We start from the raw sequence: 25,608 nt of genomic DNA, 5'->3' as shown, positions 1-25,608 counted from the left end.
GGAATTCTGATTATGCTTTCTGAGTTTGAAGAAACTCAATTTCTCTTTTATACAATAGTGACATTTTCCACCCCAGCCTGTGACATGACCTTTACTATCCTGTAGCTCTCCAGGTTTAATCAAGTCAGAGTCAAATACAGCAGGATTTTAAAAGCAGCAACATACTAGGCCAATGGCCATGTTGGCACTCCATAAAAACATCTTTACAGAACAAATTAATTATTTATTAATTCATACCAGTAGTACAGTAGGCTGTCCTGCATGCTTGTGCTGAGATCTCATCAGCGTTATGTGACTACTTGTTCTTAGCATTCTATGGAGCTTTTATTACATCTAATTAGAATCTTGAGCCTTACACTAAAAGATATGTGTAACTGGAGGAGCAGAACTCTTTCTGGATAAACAAATAATGTAAAAAATAAACAAAGTTCATTTTCTTTCTTACGCAGATGAATTTATGCTTGCAGCCCAAAAACTTGGTCAGGTGACACCTATGGAAATTCATATTTTGTTTCAATTATCCAACCTCTACAAATTGCGTGGGTGAGCTGAATGTACTGACTGATTTTTAAATATTATTTGTCAATCAAATGCATTAACTCAAAATATGTTCATTGAAGTATTTTGGAAAAGATTTGATGATGAATTGTATGGATTTCATTAAATTATGTTGAGGAGAGTTGGCATGTGGCTATATATATCTAAGAAGCATAAAGATTTGGATGCACTTTGATTGCTTTATTTATTTATTTACTTTCAGTTAATGGATTATTTATGTAGAATATATTGTCATATCATACAGTATGTTAATATCTAATTTTACAAGTTTAATACTGATAAAGATATTGTGTGTTAATTACAGTAATACCTCAATTAACACTCTAGTCACGTTCATAGAAATTGGAGCACTAAACGAAACAGCACTCCGCGGGGTCATTATGACCGTGTGTGGTCATCCACACAGATCCAAAGCATATCTTCCATTTTCTCAAGAAAAAAAATGCTCCTTGAACGAGTCACCTTATTGTCCTTCAGTCATACAGTGTGGAAACAGGCCCTTCACCACTTGTGTAATGAAAACCGAGCCCTCAGGTTTCTATTAAATCTTTCTCCCTTCACCTTAAACTTAAGTCCTCTTGTTCTCGATTCCCCAACTCTGGGCAAAAGACTCTGTGCATTTACTCGATCTATTCCTCTCATGATTTTGTACACCACTATAAGATCACCCCTCATCCTCCTGCACTCCATGGAATAAACCTCTAGCCTGCTCGACCTCTCCCTATAGCTCAGGCCCTCGAGGTCTGGCATCATTCTCGTAAATTGTCTCTGCACCCTTTCCAACTTGACAACATCTTTTTCTATAACATGGTGACCAGACTGAACACAATAACCTAAATATGGCTTCACCCCTGTCTTATATAACTGTAACATGACCTTCCAACTTCTATACCCAATACTCTGACTGATGAAGGCCAATGTGCTGAAAGCCTTTTTAATTACTCTATCTATCTGTGACGCCACTTTCAAAGAAGTATGTATCTGCGTCCGAGATCCATCTGCTCCACAACACTCCCCAGAGTCCTACCATTCATTGTGTAGGTCCTGCCCATGAGTCATGTGTTCTATTGTCAAATGTCCCAGACAGAACAATGACATTCTTACTTGCAGCAGCACAACAGAATATGTAAACATAGTATAACAATATAATAAACGGAAAAAAAGTTATATGTGTGTGTGTGTGTGTGTGTGTGTGTGTGTGTGTGTGTGTGTAGGAAGGAACTGCAGATGCTGGTTTAAAATCAAAGATAGACGAAATGCTGGAGTAACTCGGTGATGGGTGACTTTTCGGGTCGAATCAGAATCAGTCTGAAGAAGGATCTCGACCCGAAACATCACCCATTCTTTTTCTCCAGAGATGCTGCCTGTCCCGCTTTGTTATTCCAACATTTTGTGTCTAACGCACGCACGCACGCACGCACGCACGCACGCACGCACACACACACACACACACACACACACCACCCTCCCCCACCCCCCCCTCCTCCTCCCTAATACCCACAAGTCAATGTAGTTCAGAGCTTATTTGGAGGTTGTGGTGTTTAATAGCCTGATGGTTGTAGCAAAGAAGCTGTTCCTGAACCTGGAAGTTACAGTTTTCAGGCTCCTTTATCTTCTACCCGATGGCAGGAGTGAAATCTGTGTGGCCAGGGTAGTGTGGGTCTTGCTGGCTGCCCTTTTGAGGCAGCAATTCCTGTAAATCCCTTTGGCGGTGGGGACGTCAGTACCCGTGATGGACTGGGCAGTGTTCACTACTTTTTCCAGTCTTGTTCACTCCTAGATGTTCAAGTTGCCGAACCAGGCCATGATGCAACCAGTCACTACCAGATGCTCCCCACTGTACACCTGTAGAAGTTCAAGAGCATCCTCTCTGACATAGCGAATCCCCGCGATCTCAACAAGTAGAGACGTTGATGGGCTTTCTTTATAATTGCATCAGTATGGTGGGTCCAGGAAAGATCTTCAGAAATAGGCACGCCAAGAATTTGAAGCTTTTGACTCTACTGTCGTTCCGTCAATATAAACATGTTTGTGAAACCTTATCCTTCCTCTTCCAAAGTCCACAATCGGTTCTCTGGTCTTACTGACATTGAGAGCCAGGTTATTGTGCTGGCACCATTTGGTCAGTCGATTGATCTCCCTTCTATACTCTGACCCATCGTCATCTGTAATTTGTGGTGTCCTCAACGAACTGGAAGATGGAGTTCACACTATGTCCGGCTACACTGTCGTGAGTATAGCATGAGTAGAACAGGGGTCTGAGCACGCAGCCTTGCGGTGCTGCTGTACTGATGGTTATTGGGGAAGAAGTATTGCTGCTAATTCGTACAGACTGTCGTCTGTTGATGAGGAAGTTGAGGATCCTGTTTCAGAGGGATGCACAGAGACCAAGTTCCGTGAGCTTAATAACCAGCTTGGAGCGGATGATTATAGTGAAATACGAGCTATAGTCCATAAATAAAGGCCTGACATAAGTGTTTTTATTGTCCAAGTGTTCCAATGCAGAGAGGAGAGCCCATGAGATTGCATCCTCTGTGAGGCATGTCACCTTACTCTTCTTAGGCACTGGGGTTATTGATGCCCTCTTAAAGCAGATGGGGACTTCGGACCTGGTTTACCCACTCTGTTCCCTGGTTTACCCCTGAACTCCGCATGATGAAAACTCATGCCCGCCAACTTGAAAGACTCCGCAACAAAACAGGTCTCACAATTCACTCCCAAGCCTACAAAGACCACCTGCAGCACTACAAAGATGCCCTCTCCCGTGCCCACTCCACCTACTACTCTCAAATAATTCACTCTGGCTCCGGAAACCCAAAAACACTCTTCTCTACAATAAACAAACTCCTCAGCCCCCTGGACACCATCTCCCAATCATTCACAGTTGACAAATGCACCACTTTCCTTTCATTCTTCCAAAGCAAAATAGACAACATCTACAGCACCTTAACCACCAACGCACCTGCTCCCCCTCAAACCACCTGCCCCCCCCTTATCCTGTCAACCGCTGCCTCAGTTCTCCCCAGTCTCCACTACCGACCTCTCTGACCTCTTCACAGGAATAAAAACTGCCACCTGCTCTCTGGACCCCATCCCCTCCAGCTTTGTCAAGGCCTGCCTTCCTGCTCTCTCTCCACTTATCACTGCAACAATAAACTCCTCCCTGTCCACTGGCATCGTCCCGCCATCCCTCAAAATCGCTGCTGTCACCCCCATTCTGAAAAAACCTGGTCTCAACCCTGACACCCCAAACAACTTCAGACCAATCTCCAACCTACCCTTTCTGTCCAAAGTTTTGGAACGTGCTGTAGCTTCCCAACTCAAATACCACCTCTCTACCAATAACCTGTATGAAACTTTCCAATCCGGATTCCGCTCCAACCACTGTACTGAAACTGCGCTCCTCAAAATCACAAACGACCTTTTCCTCTCCTCCGACGCTGCAACCTCAACATCCTCATCCTACTTGACCTCAGCGCCGCCTTTGACACCATAAATCACTCCATTCTCCTCACCCGACTTGAAACCTCCTTTAACATCACCGGCACAGCCCTATCCTGGTTCAAATCTTACCTCTCTGACAGGCACCAGTTCATCTCCATTAACAATTGTAAATCCCCTACCGCTCCCCTCCCCCAAGGTGTCCCCCAAGGCTCAGTCCTTGGCCCCCTCCTCTTCATCCTCTACCTGTTCCCCCTTGGTCAATTAATCCGCCGTCATGGTCTCAACTTCCACTGCTTCGCCGATGATATCCAGCTCCTCATCTCCACCAAGTCAATCTCCCTCACCACACACTCTACACTGACAAACTGCATCACTGAAATAAAATCTTGGCTTCAATCAAATTTCCTCAAACTCAACTGCAACAAATCTGAAATCATCATCATTGGTCCAAAAACGCTCACCAAATCCACCCAAAACTTCATCCTCAATATTGATGGTCTCCCAGTATCCACCTCCCCTCACATCAGGAATCTTGGAATCATCTTTGATCAAATCCTCTCCTTCGACAAACACATCAAACACATCACAAAGACAGCCTTCTTCCACCTCAAAAACATTGCCCGTCTCCGTCCATCCCTCTCCTCCACAGCTGCAGAAACCCTCATCCACGCCTTCATCACCTCCCGTCTGGACTACTGCAACAGCCTCCTCTATGGCGCACCCTCAAAAATCATCAGTAAACTTCAATACATTCAAAACTCCGCTGCCCGTCTACTCACCCACACCCCGATCCGTGACCATATCACCCCCGTCCTTTACAAACTCCACTGGTTCCCCATTCCCCCAGAGAATCCAGTACAAAATCCTCCTCATGACCTACAAAGCCCTCCATAACCTGGCCCCATCCTACCTGACCGACCTCCTCCACAGGCACACTCCCACCTGCACCCTCTGCTCTGCTGCTGCCAATCTCCTATCCCCCCACATCCGGACCAAACTCAGATCCTGGGGGGACAGGGCTTTCTCCATCGCTGCTCCCACCCTATGGAACTCACTACCCCAAACCGTCAGAGACTCCTCCACACTCACCACATTCAAAACATCACTGAAGTCTCACCTGTTCAGTACTGCTGTTCAGTACCACTGAAGGTCACCTCACCTCACCTTCTGTCTCCTTTCTCTGTTCGTTTACTTATTTATCTATTTATTCACTTCCCTATGTTCTCTAAATCCCTGTAAAGCGTCTTTGAGTATATGAAAAGCGCTATATAAATGTAATGCATTATTATTATTAATGAGAGGTTGAAGATGCCCGCAAGAATTTTAGCAGGTTAGTCTGCACAGGTTTTAAGAACACGACCAGGTATACCACCAGGTGCAGAGGTTTTCCGAGTGTTCAACCTCCCTGATGGATCTTATGATGCCAACCTCTGTGACTGAGCTTGTAATACTATAAGGAGTTATGGGGACCCGAGAAGGCACACCATCGTTCTCCCTATCAAAGCTTGCATAGAACATGTTGAGGTAATCTGAGAGTGATGCTTCACTGTTGCTTGAGTTGTCGCCTGATTTTGTCTTGTAGGAAGTGATGGCATTTAAGCCCTGCCACAGTTGATGAACATCGGCCTCATTCTCCATCTTGGAGCGGCAGTCCCTTTTAGTCTTTTTGATGGCATTATCAAGGTCATATATGGACTTCCTGCATCGCCAGACTTGAATGCCCGGGATTTGGTCCTCAGAAGAATGCGGATGTCCATGTTAGATTTCAAAAAATGCAACATCTCATATTTCGCTGTGTTAAATTCCTTCAACCATTTTGCAGCCCATCTGCCCAACCGATCAAGATTCTGCTGCAATTTCTGACCATCTTCACTATCTACAATATCACCCACTTTTGTGTCATCTGCAAACTTGCTAATAATGCCGTACGTTCTTATCCAAATCACTGATATAGATGACAAACAGCAATGGGCCCAGCACCGAACCCTGAGGCACACCAAGTCACGGGCCTACAGACCAAAAAACTACCATCACCCTCTGCTTCTTTCCATGAGGCAATTCAGCTATCTCTTCTTGGATCCCATGCGATCTAACCTTACGATGCGAAACCTTGTTGACTGCTTCACAGAAATCCATATAGACAATGACTACAGCTCTGCAGTCATCAACCTTTTTGATCATATGATTTGTGAGACACCACCTCCTACATACAAAACCATGCTGACTATCCTTAACCAGCACTTAGCCTTCTACATGCATGTATATCGTATCCCTCGCAATACTTTCTAGTAACTTTCCAACCACAGATGTTAGGCTCATTGGCCTGTAGTTCCTTGGCTCATCCTTGCAGCTCTTCTTGAAATGAGGCACAACACTTGCCCCTCTCACCCATCTCCTGTGGCTCTGCACACAGTTGACTGCTTTGATTCCTGAGGGGTCCCATTCTCTCTCTACCCTTTTCCCCTTTATATACATAAAATCTCTTGGAATTATCCTTAATGTTATTTGTCAGAGATTTGCCATTTTGCCACCTTGATTTCCTTTTCAACTTACTCCTCAGCTCCCGAATCTCATTCAGAGATACACTTGATCCCAGCTGCTCACACCCATCCCATACTTCCTTCTAACACTTGACCAGAGTCTCAATTTCCCTCGTCATCCAAGCTTCCTTAAACTCATCTGCCTTGCCTTTGACTCTAACAAGAACAGACATGTCCTGGACTCTTGTCAGTACACTTTTAAAAACATCCTACTTTCCTTCAAACACTGTCCTCCAATCAACTTAACCAATAACACAACAACCCCTCCTCTTGTACCCCCACCTTTGTCTCTCCTGAACCACCTGTACGCTGTAACATTGAACTGCCACTCCTGCCCCTCTCTTAACTAAGTTTCTGTAATGTCTATAATGTCACAGTAGCATGATACCTATCCATGCCTTAAGTTCACCTGCCTTGCCTGTCAGGCCTCTTGCATTAAAATAAGTGTAATTTAAACCAACAGTCTTCCTGCCTATTCTGTCTACTAAACCTTCTCTCATCACCCTCCGTACCAACTTCCAACCTTTCACCTGCCTTTGTCTGTATAGGATCCCACCCCCCCTGCCAATCCAGTCTAGCTGTGGCCCTCACTAGGGTCTCCTCGATACCCCGCAACTCCACTCTTGCTTCCCCTTACCCCAAGTCGCAACAGGGACAGAGTCCCCCGAATCCTCACCTTTCATCCCATCAGCCGTCGCGTACAGCACTTAATTCTCCAACATTTTTGCCATCTCCAACAGGATCCCACCACTAGCCACATCTTCCCATCTCCACCCCTTTCTGCTTTCCGCAGAGACTGTTCCTTCCTCAACTCCCTGATTAACTCATCCCTTCCCACCAAAACCACCCCCTCCCCAGGTACTTTCCCCAGCAACCACAGGAGAGGCAACACCTGTCCCTATACCTCGACTCTGTCCAGGGATCCCGACAGTCTTTTCAGGTGATGCAGAGGTTCACTTGTACCTCCTCCAACCTCATCTATTGTATCCGCTGTTCCTGGTGTGGACTACTGTATACAGGGTCTGCAATCGTTTCGTTGAATACCTCTGCTCAGTCCGCCTAAACCTACCTGATCTCCCGGTTGCTAAACACCTTAACTCCCCCTCCCATTCCCACACTGACCTTTCTGTCCTGGGCCTCCTCCATTGTCAGAGTGAGGCCCAGCACAAATTGGAGGAACAGCACCCCATACTTCACTTGGGCAGCTTACACCCCAACGGTATGAATATTGACTTCCCTAATTTAAGTAATCCTTGCTTTCCCTCCCTCTCTCTATCCCTCCCCCTTCAACAGCACTCCGACCAGTCTGACTGTCGCTGATTACCTTTTATCTGTTTGCTTTGTTGTTACCTTCTAGCTAACAATGATCTATTCTACATTTTCCTTGACCTCCACCTTCTTTGATGTCTTGTTCTCACATCTTACATTTCCTTATCTCTGTATCTCCCCCTCCCTGACTCTCAGTCTGAAGAAGGGCCTCGACCTAAAACGCCACCCATTCCTTCTCTCCAGAGATGCTACCTGTCCCGCTGAGTTATAGACTCTTTGGTTTAAACTAGCATCTGCAGTTCCTTCCTACACAATCCAGCTCTTTGTTGATAACCATGAGGTCGTCATGGCAGATGCTTTAATCTTATCTGCATTTTTAATAATGGTTCGAATTGTTGATGAAGCCAAAATAAGGATCCAAAATGAAAGATAGCTGTAGCAAAGCAGCAATAAATGAGATGGGAGTCGAATGAGGTATTACTGAATTCTGGCAATATTGTCGTAGATTACGTATTTCATCCTCCCTGAAGCAAGAATTTGTGAAATGGGAATATTTGTGTAGCAGTCTATATTTAAACTCACATTTCAAGCCTAATGTATCCTAATCACTTCTACTCTATTTTGCTGTTGATTTTAGTTAGAATTTGATGATCATCGGGAACTTTGGGTCAGCAGAAACCCAGGAAACCTCCTTTATTCACACTGTCTCTACCTTCTGTGGAAACTAAGTGAAAATACACATTTTATGTATCCTATCATTCCTCCATTCTTGTCTCCTTCAACATCTCTTAATCCTTATTTCTCCTGTAAGTACATAATTTCTATGTGTCAGCAAAGACCTTTACTTTTTTATCTTTTGTCATCTTTGTAAAACATTCTTTTAGCATTTGTATGTATTGTTTTCCTTCAGAATTTGTGGCCTTTTTTTAACACGTCCAAATTGTGCAATACAGTTCTTGTTATGTTCTTGCTTCTCTGTTGATAGACAGGGAATAACTGTGATATCCATACCCAAAATTCAAGATCTACACTATCAGCTCTATTCCAGGATATGTAATACATATAAAGAAAAAAAGTAGTTAATATAGTTGAAAAACTGTTACAAATTTATACTCTTGGAATGGAGCCGAGTGTGTGGATCCTGAATTTTGGGTATAGTGTCATTCCCCTTACATTTATCTCCATAGATATCTCACATTAGCGGATATTAAACGAATATCACCTCAGGAGGAAGGAGTCTTGCCATATTATCTGAGAGAATCACAGGTGAGAGATATGTAAAGCTTGAAGTGTGTTATGTCAATGCATTTAAACTATATTGTGAAGAATTTCAGTGATAATCTTTGATTTAGCTGCCTGTATATTGATCAACAGATCTACAATCATAGAATGAAAGGTGTGTGGTGTGTTTGCCTTCATAGGCTAAGTCATTGAGTAAAAGAGTTGGAACAGATTGGATAGTTGGGTTTATTCTCATTGTGATGTAAGAGGTAGAGGGGTGGCCTTAGAAAATTATGAGGGAAAATATAGATAGGATATATCGTCAGAATTTTATTCACAGGGCAGGTGAGTCTACAACTAAAGAGCATAGGTTTAAGGTGAGTGGAGAAATTTTAAAGACGATCTGAGGGGTATGTTTTCACACAGACGATAGTGAATATCTGAAATGAGCTGCAAGAGTAGATGGTGGAGGCAGATACAGTTACAATGCTTAAAAGGTGCTTGTTTGGGTACCTGGAATTGGAAGGTGCAGAGGGATAAAGGCCTAATGTGGGTAAATGGTATTAACTTAGGCGGGCATCACAATCGCTATAAATGGGCCAAAATATATATTTTCTATGCCATATTATTCTATGATTATAACAATGACAAAGGCCATTCAGCCCATCAGGTCCAGCCTGGTTGTGTAACAGATCAACTCACTAGTTCTATTTCTTGGCTCCTCTTTCCATAATTCTTTTCTCACATTGTATTTTTCTAATTCCCTCTTAAAGGTTACCATGGAACCTGCCTGCACTATATTGGCAGGCAGTGTTTCCAGATTCCAACAACATTCTGCATCTCATGCCACTCTTAATTTACTTCCTTTGGTTTTACAGGTGTGACCTCTAGTCTTGACTCCTCCACAATGGGACTGGCTTTCCATGACCCATTCTGTCCAAACACCTCGTTATATTAAATGCTTCTGTTAGATCTCTCTTCAACTTTTTGTTTTCTAAGCGTCCTGCCTAAATGGCGTACCTGGCTGAGTTCTAAAGATCTGTGAAGACGAAATAGCTGGAGTATTGAAGGATTTCTTCAACCTCACCCTTCTGTGGTCTCTCTTCCCTTCTAGTTCAAATGGGCATCTATTGTATTGGTGCCAAAGAAGGGCAAGGTGATATGCTTCTTTGACTACCATCTGGTAACACTTACATCCAAGCTATGAGAAGTTGGTTATGACACAAATCAACTCTTGTCTCTGAAATGATCTAGAACTGCTTCTATTTGACTATCACTACAAGAGGACAACAGCAGATGCTGCCTCGTTGGGTCTCCACTCTGTTTTAAACAATCTGAATTTCAGGAACACTCGCGTCAGGCTGCATTATTGACTACAGCTCGCATGAGTGACATCCATTTGTATCATGGATTCCTGATAAAGCTAGAGCCAGTGGGAATCAAGGGGAAAATGTCATGATGAGAGACATACCTCACCAAATCACTATCCCAGATATCGCTGCCAGAGTTCCTTCGATTTTTGCCCGAAGCACAACAATCTTTAGCAGATTTATCAATTACTTTCCTTCCATTATAAAGTCAAAAGTGGAGATGTTTACTGATGCATTTTTACACAGTATTCAATTCCATTTGCAGTTCCTCAGCCAATAAAATAGTACATCACTGCATACAGTAATACCTAGACAATATTCAGAAAGATGGATAACTAGCCTATTCATGTTCTCACTCATTATTTCTTCTAGGCCCATTAAGACTAATTCTGCCTTTCCCCGTTATTCTCTCACTTTGTCACTTTACATCCTTCATGCTTTCCCCACCATTCTCTACCCACCCATCCTGCTCTTGTTTTCCACTCCACTCCACCTAACCACTTCCCACCGTAACCTTCCCTTCGCTGCCTAACTCACTTCACTCCATGCTCCTCCTCTTCCCTCCATTCCTTTCTTCCTCATCTTTTCCCCCTGTGCTTGCATCCAGCCCATCTCTGCCTCACCCTCCCCTCCTCTCCAGCCTCATTACACCCTCCCTTTCGCACCCGTTTCTCGGTCTATTTTGCAGCACTTGGTCACTGACACATTCTGTCACCTTATCTAAAGAAGTATGAATTATTTAGGGGTGATTAACTTTAACTAACCCATGTCGACCCATACTTAATGCATTCTATGCTAGCTTTGACCAGAAGGCCAATGGGGTGATGACATCTGTCCCATTAGACTCAAGTGTGCCTCTTCGCAGGGTCACTGTTGTAGAAGTTAGATCGTCCTTCCTGAGGCTGAACCCATGGAAAGCAACGGGCCCGGACATTGTGTTTGATAATGAGTTCAACAACTTCAGATCATCGATTTTTTCTGTTTGTATCAGAACTGGCAAGCTGTGTTGTAGGTCGACACAAAAAGCTGGAGTAACTCACTGGGATAGGCAGCATCTCTGACGAGAAGGAATGGATGATGTTTCGGGTCAAGACCCTTCTTCAGACAGGCCATCAGTCCGTAATATTGGCTTAATTGTTTCCTTTCACGAACAAAATCTGACCTGCTAGACATGTCTTCTAACTCTGAAGTTCACAGCATTTACAGATACTTTTATTGTGCTCCATATTTTTTCCAGTGTCCTAATTAACCTGTCGATCACATGGCCTCATCACTTCACCATGTTGACCCTGGCCTCACCTATCGCAGATATTCACTATGTCCAAAATATTCCCCTCCAGCCGCCTACCTTTCACAGTTTAAAACGAACTTGATTTCTCTCTTTCTTAGTTCTTTGACTGGAAGTGTTAACTCTGTCACTTAACTGATGCAAATTGATATTCTTGGTGTTTCTGGCATTTTCTACTGTTATTTCAGATTTTTAGCATCTACGATTTAACCCTTACCCCTATCTTGCTGGCCACCTAAAGAAGGTGGCCTGCCAAAATCAGCAGCCAGCCGAGCATCACTGCGAGATAAATTGGGGTTGGGACATGGTTCACATTATTGCCAGAAAAGGTCACATTAAGGATTTTGTTGCCACTTCAATAATCAAGATGAATGTTTTTGTTTGTTTTCTAGGGATTTGCAAAGAATCTCTAATTTCTTCGTGATCTTTAAATTCTTGACCTAGTCCATTGTTTAGCAACCAGGCAAGCTAATTTTGTGGTTCAGATGGACAGGCAATTGGTCATTGTCATCCATGATAAGTGGATGATGGCTGCCATCATGCAGTCCCCTTATGTAAGAAATCATAATTAATGCTATCATCTAAATGATACAACATTGCTCAACCAGTCTGGATAGCACCCAGTCCTCAGCGCACAGACCCAATCTATCCCAAATTTTTCACTGTGAAGAAAGTATAATTTAATTAAATTTAAATTAATGTACAATCAATGTATTTGGTAGTATTTGGTAGTCTTTGCTACTGAATACAAAATCTTAGATTTTGTGTCCTGGATCAGAATCTGATATCTAGATTGGATGCCTTAGTTGGGAAAATTTAAGGGAAAAAGGGTGTTTGTTGATACCCATATTCCCACAATTCTGGATGTCCTGTTCAATAGGTAAAGGGTATATCCCTTCAGAAATGGATTTCCTTTCATGATTTCTTGCACTCACCTATCTGCTCTTATAGACTTTGGTCACCTGAAGCATTTTACAGGCATGAATCCCGTGATCAGGCCTTTCAGGAACCTGTTCATCCAGGGTTCCTGATGCCACAATGGCCTTACAAGCCTCTCAGCACAGACCTCTTTTCCAGGTAAAACCAAGTCAATTGCTTCCACGTAAAAATTCAGGTCAAATACTTTTTTTCCCTGTCAATTACACTTGAAGATTGGATGCCAACACCTTATAGAGAAAAATCATGTTATATTTTAGGAAAAAAAGATTTCTTAATGTATGATCTGTTTAAATAATGTTGAGCAATATGAAGTCGAGCCTATTACAATAGGCACTGCTTAGTCTTTACGCATTAAACTAATATAGTTAAATTTGTTTTTAATTGTTTTTGATACAATTTCTACCAAATGCCTGCAGGATATCGAAAAATATATTTAAAACTGTTTTCTTAAATGATTTGATATGTTGTTTATTGAGGGTTATTCAAATATTGTGACATCTAACTTTGTACCCTGAAGTATTCTTCTCACCTTTCTGATTTCTCTCCTCTAGGCCAGTGGTCAATCTCATTCTATTTTAAATCGCCTTGCTGAATCTTTATACAGATTTTGTCTTGGTTCTATCGCAGGAGGTTAGTTGGTTTGTACATTGTTGTCCTCCTGCATGAGCAATTTCTGTCTTCCTATAGAGCTGATTCTTAATAGTTGGGATGAGAAACACTATCAACGTTAGACACAAAAAGCTGGAATAACTTGGCGGGACAGTCAGCATCTCTGGAGGGAAGGAATGGGTGACGTTTCAGGTCAAAACCCTTCTTCAGACTAGTCAGGGGAAAGGGAAACGAGATATAGCGATGATGTAGAGAGATTAAGAACAATGAATTGAAGATATGCAAAAAAGTAACGATGATAAAGGAAACAGGCCATTGTTAGTTGTTTGTTGGGTGAAAACGAGAAGCTGGTGAGACTTGGGAGGGATAGAGAGAGAGGGAATGCTGGGGTTACTTGAAGTTAGAGAAATCAATATTCATACTACTGGGCTGTAAGCTGCCCAAGCAAAATATGAGATGCTGATCCTCCAGTTTACATTTTGCCTCACTCTGACTGTGGAGGAGACCCAGGCCAGAAAGGTCCGTGTGGGAATAGGAAGGAGAATTAAAGCGTTTTGCAACCAGGAGATCAGGTAAGTCCAGGCGGACTGAGCGAAGGTGATCAGCGAAATGATCGCTCAATCTACATTTGGACTCGCCGATATATAAAAGTCCACATCTTGATTTACGGATACAGTAGATGAGGTTGGAGGAAGTGCAGGTAAACCTCTGCCTAACCTGTCAGGGTCCATGGACAGAGTAGAAGGAAGAGGTATAGGGACAGGTGTAGCATTTCCTGTGGTTGCAAGGGAAGGTACCTGGGGAGGAGGTGGTTTGGGTGGGAAGGGATGAGTTAACCAGCGAGTTGCGGAGGGAACGGTCTCTACGGAAGGCGAAAAGGAGTGGAGATGGGAAGATGTGACTAGTGGTGGGATCCCATTGGAGGTGGCGAAAATGTTGGAGGATTTTGTGTTGTATACGACGGTTGATGGGTGAAAGGTGAGGACTAGGAGGGGGAGCAAGGGCGGAGCTGCGGGGTACCGAGCAGAGACAAGTGAGGGCCTCATCTATGTTAGGAGAGGGGAACCCCCATTCCATAAAGAATGAAGACATCTCGGATGTCCTGGTATGGAACACCTCATCTTGGGCATGGATGTGGCGTAGACGGAGGAATTGGGAGTAGGGGATAGAATTTATGCAGGAAGCAGGGTGGAAGGAAGTGTAATCGAGATAGTTGTGTGAGTCAGTGGGTTTGTAATAGACGTCAGTCGATAGTCTATCTCCTGTGATGGAGACTGAGATCAAGAAAGGGGAGGGATGTGTCGGAGATGAATTTGAGTGCAGAATGGAAATTGGTGGTGAGGTTAATGAAGTCCATGAGTTCTGCATGGGTGCAGGAGATAGCACCGATACAGATCCCCTTTCTTGATCTCAGCCTGTCCCGCTGAGTTACTCCAGCTTTTTGTGTCTATCTTCGGTTTAAACCTGCATCTGCAGCTCCTTCCGACACAACCCAATCAATGTAATCGTTACCACTGATTTGTTGCGGTTTTTCCTCTCATCTGGTTCCCACACTACTTTCTGATGAAACAGGTTAACAGTGAGCTAGAGTACCTTCTGGCACATTATTTTTAAAACTACATATTGGCATCTTTTTTTGTAATTGCTGGCAGATAGATAGAACCTAATTGATGGATATACATTCTATTGAAGGAATATGTTACGTTTCTTGCCTTGTTTTCTTGCTGCAGACTTTAAAATAAATATTATGCTCTTCTCCTACAGCCGTGGGTGCAACTTCTGTCTATCCCATTGACTTAGTTAAAACTCGTATGCAGAACCAACGCTCAACTGGGGCCTTTGTTGAAGAGATTTTGTACCGTAATAGCCTTGATTGCTTCAGGAAAGTAGTGAGATATGAAGGCTTTGTTGGACTTTACAGAGGTTGGTTGTGCATTATTCTGCAATCAAATCACACAATTGGCAGGTGATGTGATCCTCTTCTTGTTGCAAAAGGAGGCAGCAGATACTGCCACTTAATGGATATACTATGTTTTAATACTGTATACATGGTGTTATCATTCTTATGATCACCTCATGGAATAGTCATTTGAAATTACGAACCAATACCTTTTTCCTTTCATTTTCCATGAAATTTTATTTTACATTTTGCATTCATTCTGAAGTTTCCATTAATGTTGACTTGGGAAATTACCAAGAAGATATTCCAAAAGCTAAACCCTCTGATTTCCATGTGAGAAAAAATTGAGATATGTGTTGGAACTTTCTATTGGGTGCATTTGTTAAGTGTGATACGAAAATGTGTTTTTGTTATAAAGTAGACCCTCGTTATAACAGGCCCTTTTATAACTGATTTTGGATATAGCGGAAGGACCTGCCGACCCATCCCCCAGCTCGCACCGTTTTCCCCAGCCGTTTAGAGCCTTGGCTTCCAACCCCACTCCCGACTCGCAAGGTGCACCTGTGAACATTTCTTCATCCACCGCAGGGTCTGGTAACATAGCTGTTGTTGCAGCTCAAGTTGTAGCCCCTGGGGACAGCGCTTTCTTCCAGCCACTGCTGCCAGGAGGCAGTCGGTCAATGTAGAGCTTCCTCCCCTCTCGCCTGCTGTTGGTTATTGTCGGCGGTGGCTTTTTCCGCGACTCGTTTGACTGCCGCCGCCTGCTGTCACTCTGTCCATAACTTCCCCCCCCCCCCCCCACCCCAACTGTCTCCACCTCCTCCTCCTCCCCCTGTCGCCAACATATTCCACCTTGGAAGCGACAACAAATGAGGGGATGGAGCCCCATGGTGACCGAGCGTGTCTCATCATTGGCAGGGGCCCAAAGAAACCGCCGTGCTAGGGGCGACATCGTTTTAAAGTGAAATGGCACAAAGTGCTAAAGTAATTCAGCAGACAATCAATCCGACGAAGATCTCAATGTCACCTATCCACGTTCTCCCCAATGCTGCCAAACCTGTTGTTATCCATAATCAGCAGTTCTTTGTTTCAACTACATAAATAATTATACCTTACTCGATTAGAACGGACAATCAGCAATAATGGACACCATCAACTACCCCCTATGGTCCGTTATAACGATAGTTTACTGTATTCCATTTTAGAAATGTATTTCCTTTGTTATTTGTTTATAGTTAATCTCTATTGTTTTTTTTATTAGATGTACAATCTCTGAAGAAAATACTCAATATTTACATTTTAATGTGACTTTGCTGATCATAATATAAGATGTTAAGGTAATAACATTTTTGAAGTTGGACCTGCAACCCACCCGAGTCAATCTATTTCAGTAATGGAGCACCAGCAGATGTCAAAAGGCAACCATTGGATTGGTTGAGTGATCAAAATGAGCTAATTGAGCGGCCATTAAAAAGAAGGTGTAATGGAGCTGCCAATTAGCGGTGGCTGTGTTGGGAGAGACGCTGTATTGAGGTCAACCACTGTGTGTAGGGTAAATGTGAGACTGGCTCAAGAGACTTAAATGCCATGTGGAGGTTTAAGAGACTTCGATGTAAGGCTTTGGCTCAAGAGGCTTCGGCAGAGAGGCTGAGCAGAGAGCGACAGGAGATAAAGGTACAGTTTGCCATTTCTTGTGTGTGATTGTTGTGCTGTTTTTTCCACTAGATTTTACTGCAGTGGAGATGGCAGGTGCAATATTTCTCCTGCAGGATGCGGAAAGTCAGGGAAATTACTGGTACCCCTGAAGACTACATCTGTGGGAATTGAGCCCAGGTGCAGCTTCTCACCGATTGCGTTAGGGAACCAGAGCTGCAGCTGGATGAGCTCAAGAACATCTGGGAGAATCAAGAGCTTTATAGATAGGAGTGATAGCGAAGTGGTCATGCCTAAAGTTTGGGAAGAGAGTAGATAAGTGACCACGAAAAAAGGTAATAATCACGAAAGTGCAGGTGACCTCTGAGGCCATTCCTCTTCAAAACAGGTATACCCTTTTAGATACCGCTGAGGGGGATGATCCATCAGCGATGAGCAGCAGTAACAGTTAGGTCTGTAACTGACAGCTTATTGTTCCAGGGTAATGGTGCTGCAGGCGAGATAGAGGTTGGGATAAAATAGATTAGGATGTTGCTTTATTGATTAAGGAGAATGTCACAGCAGCAATCCAAGATGATATAACTGATGATTCATCCAGTGAGGCTCTGGATGGAGCTGGGAAATAAAAAGGTGATGATCGCCTTGTTGAGAATGTACCGTAAACTCCCATATAGTCAACAGGAATTAGAAGAACATATAGTACATTCAGAAAGTATTCAGACCCCTTCATTTTTTCCACATTTTGTTACGTTACAGTCTTATTTTAAAATGGATTAAATTCATTTTTTTCTCATCAATCTACACAAAATACCCCATAATAAAAAAGTGAAAACAGGTGTTCTGAAAATTTCTGAAAAGTAATTAAAAAGAAATAACTGAAATATCACATTTACATAAGTATTCAGACCCTTTACTCAGTGCTTTGTTGAGGCACCTTTGGCAGCAAATACAGCCTCAAGTCTTCTTGGGTATGATGCTACAAGCTTGGCACACCTGTATTAGAGTAATTTCTCCCATTCTTTTCTGCAGATCCTCTCAAGCTCTGTCAGGTTGGATGGGGAGCGTCGATGCACAGCTATTTTCAGGTCCCTCCAGAGATGTACGATCGGGTTCAAGTCCGGGCTCTGGCTGGGCCACTCAAAGCCACTCCTGCGTTGTCTTGGCTGTGTGCTTAGTGTCGTTGTCCTGTTGGAAGATGAACCTCTGCCCCAGTCTGAGGTCCAGAATGCTCTGCAGCAGGTTTTCATCAAGGATCTCTCTGTACATTGCTCCGTTCATCTTTCCCTCGATCCTGATTAGTCTCCCAGTTCCTGCCACTGAAAAACATCCCCACAGCATGATGCTGCCACCACCATGCTTCACCATAGGTATGGTGCCAGGTTTCCTCCAGACGTGACGCTTGGCATTCAGGCCAAAGAGTTCAATCTTGGTTTCATCAGCCCAGAGAATCTTGTTTCTCATGGTCTGAGAGTCCTTTCGGTGCCTTTGGGCAAACTCCAAGCAGGCTGTCATGTGCCTTTAACTGAGGAGTGGCTTCCGTCTAGCCACTCTACCATAAAGGCCTGATTGTTGGAGTGCTGCAGATATAGTTGTCCTTCTGGAAGGTTCTCCCATCTTCACAGGGGAACTTTGGAGCTCTGTCAGATTGACCATCTGGTTCTTGGTCACCTCCCTGACCAAGGCCCTTCTCCCCAGTGCTAAGTTTGGCCGGGCGGCCAGTTCTATGAAGAGTCCTGGTCGTTCCAAAGTCCTTCCATTTAAGAATGACAGAGGCCACTGTGCTATTCAGGACCTGCAATGCTGCAGAAATTGTTTTATACCCTTCCCCAGATCTGTGTCTCGACACAACCCTGTCTCGGAGGTTTAAGGACAATTCCTTCGTCTTCATGGCTTGGTTTTTGCTCTGACATGCACTGTCAACTGTGGGACCTTATATAGACAGGTGTGTGCCTTTCCAAATCATGTCCAATCAATTTAATTTACCTCCAGTTGTAGGAACATCTCAAGGATAATCAATGGAAACAGGATGAACCTAAGCTCAATTTTGAGTGTCATAGCAATTGTCTAAATTTTTATGCAAATGTGATATTTCAGTTATTTCTTTTTAATTACTTTGGGTTCAGATCAGTTGATTGACTTGGCCACTCAAGAATTAATAATTTTTTAGCTTTGAAAAACTCCTTTGTTGCTTTAGCAGTGTGTTTGGGATCATTGACTTCCTGTAGAATGAATCGCCGGCCAATGAGTTTTGAGGCATTTTTTGAACTTGAGCAGATCGGATGTGTCTATACACTTCAGAATTCATTATGCTACTACCATCAGCAGTTGTATCATCAATGAAAATAAGTGAGCCAGTACCTTCAGCAAACATACATGCCCAGGCCATTATACTCCCACCATTGTGTTTCACAGATGAGGTGGTATGTTTTGGATCTTGGGCAGTTCCTTCTCTCCTCCATACTTTACTCTTGCCATCACTCTGATATAAGTTAATCGTCATCTCATCTGTCCACAAGATCTTTTTCCAGAACTGTAGTTGGTCTTTTAAGTACTTCTTGGCAAACTGTAACCTGGCCATCCTATTTTTGCGGCTAACCAGTGGTTTGCATCTTGCAGTGTAGCCTCTGTATTTTTGTTCATGAAGTCGCAGTGGTCATTGACAAATCCACACCTGAAGAGTGTTTCTGATCTGTCGGACAGGTGTTTGGGGATTTTTCTTTATTATAGAGAGAATCCTTCTGTCATCAGCTGAGGAGGTCTTCCTTGGCCAGCCAGTCCCTTTGCGATTAGTAAGCTCACCAGTGCTCTCTTTCTTCTTAATGATGTTCCAACCAGTTGATTTTGGTAAACCTAAGGTTTGGCTAATGTCTCTAACAGTTTTATTGTTTCTCAGTCTCATAATGGTTTCTTTAACGTTCATTCGCACAACTTTGGTCCTCATGTTGATAAAAAGCAATAAAAGTTTCCAAAAGTGATGGAAAGACTGGAGGAAAGACTAGGTGCTGAGAGCTCTCTTATACCTGCATTAAGGAGGCAATTAAACACACCTGAGCAATTACAGACACCTGTGAAGCCATGTGTCCCAAACATTGTGGTGCCCTGAAATGGAGGGACTATGTATAAACACAGCTGTAATTTCTACATGTTGAAACCAAAATCTATAAAAATGGCCTTTAATAAAATCTGACAATGTGCACTACAAAAAAATGTGGATCATTATGCAAATGTATTATTTTGCATACGCGCCTGCGCCTTCCCATGTTTTTCTTTTTAATGTTGAGCAGTTCTATTTCCAGCTATTTCAGTTTTTAATTTTATATTTAACCATGCACAAATGTTAGTTTTCCCTTTAACGTGGCAATTTCTTTTTGCAGAAATACAATTGTAAGTGATCAGAACTGCTCCTGCTCCTTGATATTGTAGTGATTTTTTTTAGCGTAATAATATTTAAATAGCCTTCTTTTCCCCAAAAGAGGAAGTATATTTGCATTAACTGAAACAATAATTCTAATCCTTGTGTCTGACATTAATCTAGGTCTGTTACCACAAGTGATGGGTGTGGCACCTGAGAAAGCCATAAAGCTTAGTGTGAGTGTTGTAAATTTATATTTAAAGATGTATACTGGATAAAATATGATTAGACTAAATGTTTTACAGTGCTTGAGGTCAAAATCTGAAATTTTGGCAGCTAAATGCTGAAATACTGATACAGTATTTTTTCCCCTTAAATTCAATATATAATTACCATATATTAATTATACACATATAATTACCATATTAAATTTGTATTTATACCATAAAAAACATTTTCTTTGCAAATTTAACTTCTAATTTTTGTCATTGATAAGACTTTGTTCAAGTGATGTTGGTGTTGGCATTTTTTTTATGAACCCAGAGTAAGTATCAGATCTTAAGTTTTTTATGGCTTTGCCAAATAGAATGCTTGATCTTTAAAGCTCATAGAATGCTCATCCATAACCCCAATATAATGCTGAATCCCCAACCTATAAAGAATATCTGTGTTTTTTTTGCTGTTTTCCATACCAACTTTGCTCTGCCCTGCAAGAGATCCACAAGTTCTGCAGGTATAAGGATGGTATTATGTGATACTTGTAAGCCATAGGCCCAGGTCTATTGAACTGAAATCACCCGCAAATCATCTGTGGTTGGTTTTCATGTTTTTTTCTGGAAATAAAACCAATTGTAAGTATAATTTCTTAGAAAATAATATTCTAGATTCCTATGCAAGAGAGATTTTCTGTGCATGTTTAATGTCTACATGCTTTTGACTTGTGATTATCACTGTTGAGAACATATACAATTTTAAGATGCTGTTGACATTTTAACTTCAATAAATCTTGAAGATAAATTGTACAAAACTTATTTCAAAGTATTTGACTTTATTATAGATGAATGACTTTGTGAGAGACATGTCTACTCGGGGAGATGGTTCCATCCCAATTAGAGCAGAAATAGTTGCTGGTGGATGTGTAAGTATTAATCTTTATAACATGGCACACATATCCCATAGTATCGTTTATGAACAATAGATGTTTTAATACTATCTATAGGTATAGTTGTTTTTATATTATTATTCCAAATGAGGACACATTGTCAGTCAGTATCTGGGGAAGGAATGGAAGATGGCATTTCAGGCTGGGGCCCTTCTTCAGACTGATTCAAAAGAGGTTCAGAAGAAATAGGAGTTTATGTCAGCCACTTGGCCCTTCAGGCCTGCTCAGGTGTTCAATAAGATATGGCTCATTTAATGAAAAATGTATACACTTTTGTTGTATCAATCAATCAGTCTCAATGACTTGGATAAAGGGATTAAAAGTACCATTAGCAAATTTGCAGATGATACAAAGCTGGGTGGTAGTGTGAACTGTGAGGAAGATGCTATGAGGTTGCAGGGTGACTTGGACAGGTTGTGTGAGTGGACGGATGCATGGCAGATGCAGTTTAATGTGGATAAGTGTGAGGTTATCCACTGGTGGTAAGAATAGGAAGGCAGATTATTATCTGAATGGTGTCAAGTTAGGAAAAGGGGACGTACAACGAGATCTGGGTGTCCTAGTGCATCAGTCACTGAAAGGAAGCATGCAGGTACAGCAGGCAGTGAAGAAAGCCAATGGAATGTTGGCCTTCATAACAAGAGGAATTGAGTATAGGAGCAATGAGGACCTTCTGCAGTTGTACAGGGCCCTAGTGAGACCGCACCTGGAGTACTGTGTGCAGTTTTGGTCTCCAAATTTGAGGAAGGATATTCTTGCTATTGAGGGCGTGCAGCGTAGGTTTACTAGGTTAATTCCCGGAATGGCGGGACGGTCCTATGTTGAAAGACTGGAGCGTCTAGGCTTGTATACACTGGAATTTAGAAGGATGAGAGGGGATCTTATCGAAACATATAAGATTATTAAGGGATTGGACACGTTAGAGGCAGGAAACATGTTCCCAATGTTGGGGGAGTCCAGAACCAGGGGCCACAGTTTAAGAGTAAGGGGTAGGCCATTTAGAATGGAGATGAGGAAAAGAAAATTTCAGTCAGAGTTGTAAATCTGTGGAATTCTGCCTCAGAAGGCAGTGGAGGTCAATTCTCTGAATGCATTCAAGAGAGAGCTTGATAGAGCTCTTAAGGATAGCGGAGTCAAGGGGTATGGGGAGAAGGCAGGAACGGGGTACTGATTGAGAATGATCAGCCATGATCACATTGAATGGTGGTGCTGGCTTGAAGGGCCAAATGGCATAATCCTGCACCTATTGTGTATTGTCTATTATCTATTAATGTTAAACAAAATCAGTGATATAGCCTCCACTGCTGTCTGGGATGGAGTATTGTAAAGAATCATGACTGATGAGAATGATCAGCCAACATTCTACGGAGTTTATTATTTTCATGAGTACCACATTTCTATTTTTATTTGGAAAGAAGAACTGTACACAGCTCTGTAGCCATGACCTAACTAGTGTTTTATACATTTTTAGTTTACAGTTTCAGAAATACATGTGGAATCGGGTCCTTAGGCCCATCAGGTCTGTGCTGACCAACAATCACTCGTACATTAGTTCTATACTGTGCCTTTTAGGCCCACCAGGTCTGCGCTGACCAACAATCACTCGTACATTAGTTCTATACTATGCACTAGGGACAATTTACGGAAGCCAACTAACGTACAAACCTGCACATGTTTGGAATATAGGAGGAAACTGGGACACCCGGAGAAAACCCACTCAGACAGAGGGAGAATGTACAAATTTCATGCAGATAGTACTTGCAGTCAGGATCAAACCCGTGTCTCTGTCATTGAAATGCAGCAACTTTACTGCTGTGTGGATGGCATAATGCCCTGCTCTGTTCTGGCATGATGACCTGCTCCTCACCCAATAAACTCATCTTCATAATCGTACTATGGGGTCACAATTGCGCTGTCAATGCATAAACGTCTTGCAAATTTTCAGGTTAAAAGTATTGTAACTTTAATTTTCGTTTGCAGAAATATTGCGAAAATTTCTGACATATCAAGAATAATCAAACTTTCAACAAAATCCCTGAGACACTCACACATTCAAAAAAATTAAAAGGTATAAAGTATGTAGATTAAAAATACTAAAATGCTGAGTATCTATCTCAAAGTTTTATTTTGAAAATTATAATATAACAGCTGTTCAAATCCATTACATTTAAATCAAGGAGAAAGTTACAACCTGTCTGACAGGATGGATTCTTTCGCAGTTTTGAGTTTTTGGCTAGGTTCTTGCTGTCACCCTAGCATCCATGAGGTTTGTGTCAGAGCACCCAGAGTAGGAAGTGGGGCATTTGGCTCCTCTTGCGTGATTCACCAAAAAATAAACTGAAGCATGGTCTTTTGTATTAATGTCTCATTCCTGCACTAATCCCAGATTTTTAGAGGTATTTTTATGGCTATTTTTAAGGCAGATTGACAGATTCTTGATTAGTAAACTTGTCAAGGGTTATGGGAAGAAGGGAGGAGAATGGAGTTGAGAGGGAAAGATAGAATAGCCACAATTGAATGGCGGAGTTGACTAGATGGACCGAATGGCCTACTTCTGCTCCTGTGATGTATGAACCTATCCTCTGGTTCCCTTAAAGGCAATGACAGAGCATTGAGAAAGGGAGAGAGGAACTAATGATGGTGAATGTGAAAAAGAGTAATTCCTGGATAGAGAAAAGCAAAATGAAATTGGTGAAAGAGGCTATGAAAGAAAGCAATGGAATTGACTAGGAGAGATTGAATGTGGGAAAACATTAAACATTTTAAGATTATTGTAATGATATATGAGAATATTGGTGAATGCATTTATCAGTTCAGATCGTTGTTTTTCTCTTATTCACTTTTTATTATACTTTCGAAACTAATACTTGTGAATTAGGCTTGTTCGTCAACTATTAAAGGTCATGTGCGTGAGATTCTTTGCCAGCTTGTCATTAGGATGATTTCTTCTCCAGTTTAGTGTAGTTCATGCCTTTTTTTAAATACTTTTTTTTGCCACAAGTCCATCTAACAATATGATCCCTGACTCTGAAGATGGTAGCTGAAAACCCATTCATGCCTTGAGGTTTTGCCATGTCAATGAAAATTATTTTGATAGACATTTGGACTCTGCTGCTTTTTAAAACAAAGTCATAATGCTTTCCCATTTTTAAGGTTTTTAAGGTTGTAGTTCAAGTCTCCCTGGATCCAATTGAAACAGAAATATGTTTATATTTTGTAATCACATTGCTTAATTATGCAGTTATTGTGTAGATTCTATTTTGTCCTGTGCATACATCCTTTGCGAATGTACGACTGGACACACAGTACCTACAACATATCTGTGCCTCTGTTGCAGTTGCAATTTTCAATCAAGCGGCATTATGAACATCTTAAATCATCGGGTGAAATTTAAAATCCTTGGAAGTAAAAATGTATTTCTATATAACAAGAATTGCTGGCAGAATGAATACTTTTTGCTGATATTAAAATGTTAGTAGATGTTCTATTTGAGTTGTATTAGAGATGAAAGGATGAGTCGAAGATTTTTAGCTGTGCACAAATCGCATAGAGAAACAGCACTAACTAACCTTTTGATTGTTACTTGCGTTTGATCAGTGACCTGTAGGTCGCTTCGTGTCGAAGCCCCATGCAGTAATTTTAGGACTACTTTGATGTAGGACTACTTTGATTAGTCTCCTTTTGATGGCTTCAAACGCATTGTGCTTATTCTGAGGTGCAAAATAGAATGTGTGCACCTTTGAGAAACATATCTGTTTTTCACTCAGCTGTGTTAACCATCGCGATGAATTGTATCTGCGAGACACTGAAATGTCAGTTATATAAGTTCAAATATTTTGGAATCGCATATTTGGAATCAATTAACTTTTTTCTCATATCTTTCAAAGGAATAGTTCAGCTAACAATACCTAACTAGGTCAATTAAACAATTTTGTATGATCTCTGGAAAGATACTTGTATTTGTTATGACAACTTTTGTTATCCATGAACACAATGTTTTACATAAGTACATTGTTTCTTTACTTTTAAGCTAAAGTGAGGAGTTATTCTATTAATATGGGTTTGAGATTTTGACTATTTGGATGTGTTGGCTTTTTAGTAAATTTTTACAAAATGATATTAGAATCATAGAGTGATACAGAGTGGAAACAGGCCCTTCGGCCCAACTCGCCCCCACCGACCAACAATGTCCCAGTTACCCTAGTCCCACTTGTCTGCACTTGGTCCATATCCCTCCAAACCTGTCCTATCCATGTATCTGTCTAACAGTTTCTCAAACGATGGGATAGTCCCAACCTCAACT

The 25,608-nt window shown here is 41.9% G+C and overlaps 1 protein-coding gene across 1 annotated transcript in view; it reads left to right on the top strand.

Annotated features, from left to right (window-relative positions):
- Positions 1-25,608, top strand: part of slc25a13 (solute carrier family 25 member 13) — a 103,722-nt gene that overhangs the window by 47,535 nt on the left and 30,579 nt on the right. Inside the window, exons 8-13 of the mRNA XM_078423304.1 lie at positions 450-543; positions 8,999-9,077; positions 13,181-13,259; positions 15,003-15,161; positions 20,327-20,379; positions 21,201-21,281. Coding sequence (XP_078279430.1) covers positions 450-543; positions 8,999-9,077; positions 13,181-13,259; positions 15,003-15,161; positions 20,327-20,379; positions 21,201-21,281 — 545 coding nt within the window. The remainder of the gene's footprint in view (positions 1-449; positions 544-8,998; positions 9,078-13,180; positions 13,260-15,002; positions 15,162-20,326; positions 20,380-21,200; positions 21,282-25,608) is intronic.

This window comes from Rhinoraja longicauda, chromosome 2 (genome assembly GCF_053455715.1).
Source record: "Rhinoraja longicauda isolate Sanriku21f chromosome 2, sRhiLon1.1, whole genome shotgun sequence".
Taxonomy (NCBI): Eukaryota; Metazoa; Chordata; class Chondrichthyes; order Rajiformes; family Arhynchobatidae; genus Rhinoraja; species Rhinoraja longicauda.
This window is presented reverse-complemented; position numbering and strand designations above follow the sequence as displayed.